General features: G+C 43.6%; 3 protein-coding genes across 3 annotated transcripts; 2 read left to right on the forward strand and 1 right to left on the reverse strand.

The window, feature by feature from the left end:
* Positions 1-589: 589 nt before the first annotated feature.
* On the forward strand, positions 590-5107 carry LOC129788721 (centrosomal protein of 97 kDa). The gene is made up of 5 exons (XM_055825027.1): positions 590-696; positions 898-1869; positions 1946-2368; positions 2440-2671; positions 3813-5107. The coding sequence occupies exons 1-5, from the start codon at positions 693-695 to the stop codon at positions 4519-4521; spliced, it is 2340 nt and encodes a 779-aa protein (XP_055681002.1). The 5' UTR covers positions 590-692; the 3' UTR covers positions 4522-5107.
* On the reverse strand, positions 4809-5764 carry LOC129788796 (probable RNA-binding protein EIF1AD). The gene has a single exon (XM_055825135.1). It carries the CDS (start codon positions 5563-5565, stop codon positions 5122-5124), a length of 444 nt encoding a protein of 147 aa, XP_055681110.1. The 5' UTR covers positions 5566-5764; the 3' UTR covers positions 4809-5121.
* A 659-nt stretch (positions 5765-6423) lies between these two features.
* Positions 6424-8081, forward strand: LOC129788745 (dolichyl-diphosphooligosaccharide--protein glycosyltransferase subunit 1). The gene has a single exon (XM_055825065.1). The coding sequence runs from the start codon at positions 6506-6508 to the stop codon at positions 7874-7876; it is 1371 nt and encodes a 456-aa protein (XP_055681040.1). The 5' UTR covers positions 6424-6505; the 3' UTR covers positions 7877-8081.
* Positions 8082-8866: the final 785 nt, after the last annotated feature.

Below are 8866 nucleotides of genomic sequence, written 5' to 3' on the forward strand. Positions count from 1 at the left end.
TGATGAAATTTGGTACAGAGACTCCTGATATCAGGCGGTTTTTACCAACGACATTCATTTCCCCCCCAGAGCCCCCCTTCGTAGCGCCCCCATATAAAATTCATGCTTTTTTGATTACCTTTCGAATTTGGCGCCCTAAATGTAGTTCCAAAAGCCACCACTGCTATTTTTGCTACATTTTGTATAAGAGAAAATGAGACAGTGCACATCACTGATACTGTCTCCCTCCCACATTCAATTTTTCGCAGTTTTCTCGCGTTTTCCGCCGAATTTCCCAGCGAAATTACGTTTTTTGTGACCAGGAAGCGACGCCGCGTCGTTTGGTACCCCTGGTTCAAAACTCTCAAAATCCGCGCCAGAAAAAGTCGTGCAAATTCCCCAAAAAAATCCGGGGAGTTGCGCCACCAAATTTTTACTGAACGTACTTTGGGCCCCCCTGAGCCACCCGCCAACTTTTGGAGGCCCAAAAATGAGTTTTTCCATGGAAATTTAATTTTTTAAAATTTTTCCCCACAACTACAAACAAATGTCACGTCCCAAAACTTCAGGGTAGTACCATTTTCCCCTCTTTTCGGTTGAATTTCGACCTTCCCCCTCCATGGTCAGCTGTCAGTTTTCGCGAGGAGAAGTTGTTTGGTTTTGTTGATATAAAATTGCTGTGTGCGAGAAAAGTGAAAAAATAACGGCTCAGAATGGGTAAGTTTATCAAAAAAACCTCTCTGAACCCTCCACGTGGCCAGGAGTCCCAAATGGATGTGAGGAATGGATCAAAAGCTCTTCCATATTGACAAATCCTCCCCCTTTGAACCTGCCTGAAGGACCTTTAATCCTTTTTCCCTTTTGGGCATATTTCCCATCAATTCTCGGATTAATTCGCATCTCTGTACTCCTGGGTAGATGCCGAAGATAACCGTGGGGTGTTGGATCTGTCAAAAAAGTCCCTCAAGAAGGTCCCGAAGCAGGATGATGCCCAAACGGTTCGGCATCTCATTCTCGACGACAATGAGCTGCAAAAGATCGACAACATCGACTCATATCTGCGGATTGAGAAGCTCTCGCTGTGCAGGAATCAACTCCTGCGGATGTATGGGGTTTGTCGCCTTCACTGCCTGCGGGAATTGAATCTCTCCTACAATGGGATCCTGACAATTGAGGGTTTGAAGGAGCTTGCGCAGTTGCAGCATCTCAACCTCCAGGGGAATCACATTAAAACCATTGAGCACCTCAATACCAACACGCGCCTGGAGCACCTGAATCTCGCTGAGAATTCCATTGGGAGCATTTCCGATATATCCTTCCTGAAGCATCTCAAGGAGTTATTTTTGAATGGGAATCGCATCTCGCACCTGAGGCAATGCGATAAGTACCTCCCGGTGAGCCTGGAGACGCTCACTGTGGCCAAGAATAACATTAGTGACCTCAGTGAGATCTCCACCCTCGTGGGATTGTGCAACCTCCACAGTATCTCCATCTCGGACAACCCGTGCGTCCAGATGACGGGCTCCGCCGTGGGGTTTGACTATCGCCCGTACGTCCTCAACTGGTGCATGAGCGTCAAGCTGATTGATGGCTTCGTCGTGACGCCAATTGAGAGCCTCAAGGCGGAGTGGCTGTACAGTCAGGGTAGGGGTCGGCAATTCCGTGTTGGTGAGCAGCAGGCACTCACGCGCTACCTGGCCAGTGTGTGCCCACTGTCCGGAGAGACGCTCGAGAGTGAGAAGGAACGCAAATTGCGGCTGATCCTGAGCAAAGCGCAGCAGCATCAGCGACAGTTGGCTGAAGAAATCTCCAGCAATGAACATTCCAGTAGTAATTCCCCCTCTTCCGGACGTCGCAGGGGTGTCTCGAGTCGCATTCAATCGCCCAGATGTGAGTAAATTCTCTCCTTTGATGCTTTCATTCCTTCCCGGAAGATCAAGATTTTGATTTTCTTTTTTTTTTTCAGTCAATTCCCGCCTTGGAAGCGTGCGCCAGGGTTCACCGGATTCAATGTCAAACAGCTACCATGGCAACACATCAACAAATCCCTCCCTGGGTGATCCGTACGCATCAACAAATCAACTTCTGCAGATGACAACGTCCCTCATTGAGAACATCAAGAACGACAGCCTCATGACGCAGAGTCTCGATCCGCAGGTACTCAGCAACAATGTCAAGAACACCACGGAGTCCACCACCCGGAGCAGCCCTCAGGGGCAACACTTCAATGGGCAGCAAACTCACACCGGAGGTCCCCTGGCGGCTGCATCGAAAATGATGCCCGTTCCCGAGTCCCTCATGAGCCCCGATTGCTTCCCATCGACACAAATTGTCCAGAAAGTCATCCTCCAGTCCAACAATACGACAAAATTCTCCACGAAAACCAAAGGTGGCTTTGATTGATTTTTTTTTGTTTTCTCTCAAATCTTTTCTTATTCGTTTTTTTTATTTTGATTTTAGATAAAGCAGCTTCACCAAAAATGAACAAAGGGAGCCCCCATATGCGCAGGAATGAGAAATCTCCCATTTTAAGCCCGAGGAAGACGGCACCAAAGGCGCAGGAGACAAAGACCAAGGTGACAGCTATTGTAAGTCATCAAGATGTCAATAGTAGCACTGTTAGCTCGGATGAGGATAGTGATCACATCAACATGGACAAGTTGAAGACTATCCGGAATAAAGCAGCTGAAAGGTGAGAATTAGTTGGTATACCACAATCGTGGCCAACACCAAGTTTTGTAATCGTCGGATAAACCGACAACCTCAGATTGGACTCAAACTTGGTATGAGCACGTTTTAGACATCTCACATTACGAAAATTGTGCCTTATAGCTCAAGAACGGTAAGAGATAGAAACTTCCGGTTTGAAGTTTTCTATAGAAATGTGGGTGTAAAATTTCATTTTTTTGCATTTTCAAAATTCAAAATGGCCGCCATCCGCCATTTTGAAACACCGTCAATCATTTCCCTTACAGCTAGAGGTCTGAAATTTTAGTATGTTGTAGAGCTCAGTGAGACGTTTTTATCGATAATTCATACTTGAAAATCGGTCAAGCGGTTTAGCAAATATGGCGGTGTAAAGCAAAAAGTGTTTTTTCGATATAACTCAAGAACGGCTTGATAGATTTTGACCAACTCAAACTCAAATGAAAGCTTTCAAGAAGCCCTACAACTGTATAGTACATTCCAAGTTCCAAAAATGGCCACAAGAGGTGCTAAAAACAAAAACAAAAATTGCCTAACTTTAAGGGGTAATATCTTCGAATCCCGATCATAGATTTCCTTGAATTTTTAATATGTTGTAGCAGGACTAATAATCTTGCACCAGTCCGAAAATGAAGAAAATCTATGTCGCCGTTTAAAAGATATAGCCATTTGAAAAATTCTTGAATTTGAAAAGTTCTAATTGCCATATCTCCGGCACTGCTTGACCGATTTTGCTCATATAAGTTTCAAATTAAAAGGATGTGCGATTCTCTACAACTTTCTAGAACATCAGAACCCTCTAGAACCATTCCTTTAGGACAAAAAATGCCAAAACTGTTTTGGTAAAACAAAAATCCGCCATTTTGTGTTCTAGAGGTGGCCTTGAAAATCACTGAGATATCAATCAAATTATAGCTTGTTTCAAGACCTTTCAAGTCAAGAAATTTCTATAAGTGTTATAGAACAAGAGATATGACCATTTTTATGCATCAAATTACCGAATTTTACAAAAAAATCAACTTTGCCTACTAATATTGCTCACAAATTAAATTACCACGCATGGACTGACCCCTCCGCGTTGTGGTATACCAACTGTTATAACTGAACGCGTTATGATTGACTTTCAGAGCAACCAAGCAGACAAAACCATCAGCAGAGCCTCCCCTCCTGGCCACACGTGAAACGGAAACTTCGGCAATACTAATTCAGAAGCTCTGGCGTGGCTATCGCACCCGGAAGCGAACAAAGTACGTTGCAGAGAAGCTCCAGCGGAAGCGTACGCAGGACTATATAAAGAAGCTAACGAGTGACATGGAGGTAACGAAGGAAGCCCTTGAGAATGAACGGAAGATCCAACAGCTTCAGATGCAGGCAATTAGTGCGCTGTGGAAGAAGGTTTCCACAATGCAAGGCCCCACGGGGGGTGAGGGGCAGCCGCAACAGCCACTTGAGGGGAGTTCTGTGGTGCTGGATTTAGCCAAGACGTGTTCAACGCTCACGAATCAAGTGGCACAGCTGCAGGGAAGTATGAAGGATATTGTAAATTGCATGACACTCTTCTGTCAACTCCCGCATCCTGCAGCTGTGCCCGAGATGAAGGATTGTTCGGGTACACAGACGGAAATTGTGGCTGTGCACACGCCACAAGTGGAGAATCCACCATTTCCTTTTGGGGCACTGCATCAGCGTATCTCAAGGCCATCGACACTGCCACTGGAGACACCAGAAGCATCCCAGGCGGCTGTGGAGGCACTCGAAGATGACATTCCGGATGCTGTGGAGGCGCGAGATGGTGAGAAAGTCACCACTGAAGATGCCCCGGAGGCCAAAGAGTGAAGGAAAATGTTGGTGGAGTCCCCATTTCCTGTAGAAATTCCCAAATTCTCCTTTTCTTACAACACTTTTTACCATCCCCACCGTTTTTTCTTCAATCCACCCACATTTAGGGCATTTTTTGAATAATGTAGTACATTCCCTCCTCCCCAAAAAAATCCCCCTTTAAGCTCCCAAAGAATCCAGTTAGTATGCCGTAGTGGCTTTCAGTGTCCTTTCTCTGTAATAATGTACCTCCTCCCCCAGCCACCTGCCTCAGGATAAAAAGGAGGAAGAAAGAATATTAAGCATTGTTTTCAATATTTATTTCGTCTCTTAGAAAGAGCCAATTTAGCAAACAAAAAAAAAGTAGAATTTAGGAAAAAAGAAATTAATTTTCCCAGTTTTCTCTCGCGCGTTCACTTTTTGAGACATAAATGCACGCAAAATTGGGCAGCAAAGGCCGAAAGAAGGATAAAATGTGCTTTACGACTTTACAACAATTTAATCAACTTTATAAAGTGATTAAAAAGAAAAAAAATTAACTTATATTAAATGTAATTATATTGAAAAGTTTTCAAAATAAAAATTCAATGCATTCCGGAAGAAATATTTTTTTATTAGCTACGATGAATCGCTGGCTGTTTCGTCATCCTCTGAGTCTTCTTCCGGTCGATTTGGATTACCGGGCAGGGTTGTGATGTCTCTTGGAGACGCATCTGCGGGTTCTTTTATGGTTTTCCTGAATTTCTCTGGCCAAATGTTGGCTTTTGTGTACTCCTCAATGTGCTCTGGCATGAGAATCTTCACAATCTCAGCTTTCACCTTATTTCCTTCGTCGATGGGCTCCACCAGCACATAGCTCCCACGCTGTACCCACATATTCCTCCGGAATTTGGTAGGTAGCGACACGAGGAAGGTCTCCGTATCTCCAGGGGGTTCCACGACGAATAAATTATTCCCCGGACATGCCGTAACTTTGACAATAGTCTGATTCTCTGTGGGCAGGTCCAAATTATCCAGCATAAATTCCCTCATCAGGTGCTTCCGTCTTGTTGTGTGAGACATTGTTTGTTTTTCTCAGTTTCTCGTCAAACTTATTGATGAATTCACAGAATTTTCACAAAATTTGCTTCCTTTCTTCCTCGGGGATCAGAAGAGACTGAACTTCTTGACAAGGAATGCGGAGAAAATGAAGAAAATTGAGCTTTTTTGGAAGAATAATTTTGGTGTGTGTTTGTTTGTTTTGGTAGATTTTTGAGGTTAGAATTAGAGATGCAAAAACCATCGATATTTATCGATAGTATCGATAGCTTCGGCTATCGAAAACTATCGATTGGGAATAGGACTATCCGGCTAATTTCACACGCTACAGCGTTGAACCGATAGCGATGAAATTTGGTACAAAGAAAACGATTTTCACCAACGATATTCATTTTCCCCCCAGAGCCTCTCTTCGTAGCGCCCCCAAATAATTTTCACGCATTTTTGATTACCTTTTGAATTTGGCGCTCTAAATGTACTTCCAAAAGCCGCCACTGCTATTTTTCCTACGTTTTGTATGAAAATGAGACAGTGCACGTCACTGATACTGTCTCCCTCACTCTTTCAGTTTTTCGCAATTTTCTCGCGTTTTCCGCCGAATTTCCCAGCGAAATTACCTTTTTTGTGACCAGGAAGCGACGCCGCGTCGATTGGCGTCCCCAGTTCAAAACACTCATTTCCGCCAAAAAAAGTCGTACAAAATGTTTTTTTTTAATCCAGCGAATTGCGCCCCCAAATTTTTACTGAAGCTCCCCGGGGCTCCCCTAAGCATTTCCCGCGTAGGCCCAAGTCCCAAAAATGAGTTTTATATGGAAAATTAATGTTTTTAATTAATCGTAAAAGCTGCGATTTTGAACAGGTGTAGATGGCGCATTGAGCAGAAAGAAGTCGCCGCGTGTTGTCGTGTCATATTTTCCGGCTCCGGCGGGTGAAATAGGAAAAATTAGTGCAAAAAACCCACGAAATGCGCAAAGTAGCTTGTCTCCTGAGCCTCCTGGCTGCTGTCCTCACCACCCAGGGTGCAACGTATGTGGAAATTGAGAATAAGAACGTGGATAGGACGATAGATGTGATCTCGCAGCTCGTCAAGATTTCCTACAAGATAACTCCGGAAGCAAAGGATAAGAAGTCCATTGAGTTCTACACATTCGTTGTCCCGGAGAAGGATGCCCCGCATTTAGCCTACATTTCCGTCAAGGATGCCACGAAGAAGGAATTGAAGTTGAGTGAGTCAAAGACAAAGAATGGCGTATCGTACCGCATCACACTGGCTACACCCTCCGCGAATCCCGTCATTTACATTGAGACCGTCTTCACGAAGCTCCTGGAACCCTATCCGACGCACATTGCACAATCTGACAAACAATTGGTGCGATACTTTGGTCATTTGTACTTCTACACACCCTACAAGACGCTCACGCAGAAGACAACCGTCCATTTGGCCTCCCGGAATGTGGAATCCTACACACAGGTGAAGCCAGTCTCACAATCAGACACTATTCTCAATTATGGGCCTTATGAGAATATTGGGTCATTTGTGGAGGATGAACTGGTTGTGCACTATGAGAATCACTCACCCTTCCTCACTGTGACACGCCTCGAGAGAACCATTGAGGTCTCCCACTGGGGAAATATTGCTGTGGAGGAAACCATCGACATGGTACATTCGGGGGCAATGCTCAAGGGCTCCTTTTCACGCTATGACTTCCAGAAGGACACCCGAAGTGGGCAGTCGAGTGTTAAATCCTACAAAACCATCCTCCCGGCATCAGCCACTGGGGTCTACTATCGCGATACAAATGGAAATATCTCCACGTCAGCCATGAGAATTCTCAAGGATTCCGTGGAGCTGGATCTACGCCCGCGTTTCCCCCTTTTTGGCGGCTGGAAAACTCACTACACGCTCGGCTACAATGTTCCCTCCTTTGAGTACCTCTTCTCCTCCGGGGACAACTACCTGCTGAAGATGCGCGCCGTTGATCACATCTTCGACGACATGGCCATCGATGAGCTCATCGTGAAGATCATCCTCCCCGAGGGAAGTGGAAATATCAAACTTGTCACCCCGTACAGCGTCACGCGACTGCCGGACAGCCTCCACTACACCTACCTAGATACTTTCGGGCGTCCCGTGGTCACCTTCACGAAGCGCAATCTCGTGGAGAATCACATCAGTGATCTCAATCTCAAGTACACCTTCTCGCGCATTATGATGCTGCAGGAACCCCTCCTTGTGGTGGGCTTCTTCATGGTTCTCTTTGTCCTCGTCATCATCTGGATGCGCCTGGACTTTTCCATTTCACGCGAAAAGGATGTCCATCATCACAAGGAATAATTAAATAAATAAATTCAATCCCAGTCACACAGATTTTCTGTGCAAAGCACCACAAGAAATAAAAATTGCCGGACATTTTTCAAACAAAAAAAATTAAACATTCGCATCCGGAAGCATTTTTTTTTGTACGTTGTAAGGAAAATCATCCAGAAGAGATGTTTATACATACATAATAATAAGATCAATAAAGACGTGTGTGTGAGGATTTAAAGATTTTTTTTCTTTAAGAATTTAAATTGTTTTGCGGAATTTTAAGGAAAATGTTCTTCCGGAAAATTCCCTCATGAGTCAAAATCGACTCAATGAGTCTCATTTAATTAGCTCGTGAGTTGTTCTTAAATGGAACTTAATGAGGTTTAACTCTGCTCACTTCTTATGCTGTATGGAGTGAGAAAAGGTAAGTTGAGGAACGACTGTATTAACCCTTTCGCGTTTTTTGGGTCATACGCTGACCAACCCAAACGTAAAACATTTTATTTTTCCAATTATTTATGAATTTAATTGTTTTTCCAAGTTACAAAGGAATCAAATTCATGCAAAAGAGGCCAAAGAAGACGTTCTGACTGAGTAAAGTCCGCGAAAAGTATTTAGAAAATAAATATCGCGATAAAAAGAGCTCATGCTTTAATGTTTCACGTGGACACGAAAGGGTTAAGTAGATCAGGTAAGAAAAATTACTTTACTTTTGTAAAATCTTTAATTTTTGGCATGAAGAGGTTTTCTTTTTCAAGATTTTGGTTGAAATTCAATACTGAGACCGTCTTAAGCAATTTATTAAACCAAACTAAAGTTTTTTAAACCAGGCTTAAATTTTTTTAAAGCAAGGATCAAGGTTTCTAGTCCAAACTAATTTTTTTAAAACTAGGCTTTACTTTTTTAAGCAAGGCCTAAACCTAGGTTTTTTAGGCTAGGCTTACGCTTTTTTTCTTTAATTAAAATTAAATTTTTCAAGATAGGCATGAATTTAATGTTGTCAGACTAAGTAGACAG

This window comes from Lutzomyia longipalpis, chromosome 2 (assembly GCF_024334085.1).
Source record: "Lutzomyia longipalpis isolate SR_M1_2022 chromosome 2, ASM2433408v1".
Classification (NCBI taxonomy): Eukaryota; Metazoa; Arthropoda; class Insecta; order Diptera; family Psychodidae; genus Lutzomyia; species Lutzomyia longipalpis.

Coding starts and splice junctions, on each gene's coding strand:
- LOC129788745 (XM_055825065.1), top strand. CDS start 6,506: ATGCGCAAAGTAGCTTGTCTCCTGAGCCTCCTGGCTGCTGTCCTCACC.
- LOC129788796 (XM_055825135.1), bottom strand. CDS start 5,565: ATGTCTCACACAACAAGACGGAAGCACCTGATGAGGGAATTTATGCTG.
- LOC129788721 (XM_055825027.1), top strand. Junction 1,870..1,945: donor TCGCATTCAATCGCCCAGAT/GTGAGTAAATTC, acceptor TTTTTTTTTCAG/TCAATTCCCGCCTTGGAAGC. Junction 2,369..2,439: donor ATTCTCCACGAAAACCAAAG/GTGGCTTTGATT, acceptor TTTTGATTTTAG/ATAAAGCAGCTTCACCAAAA.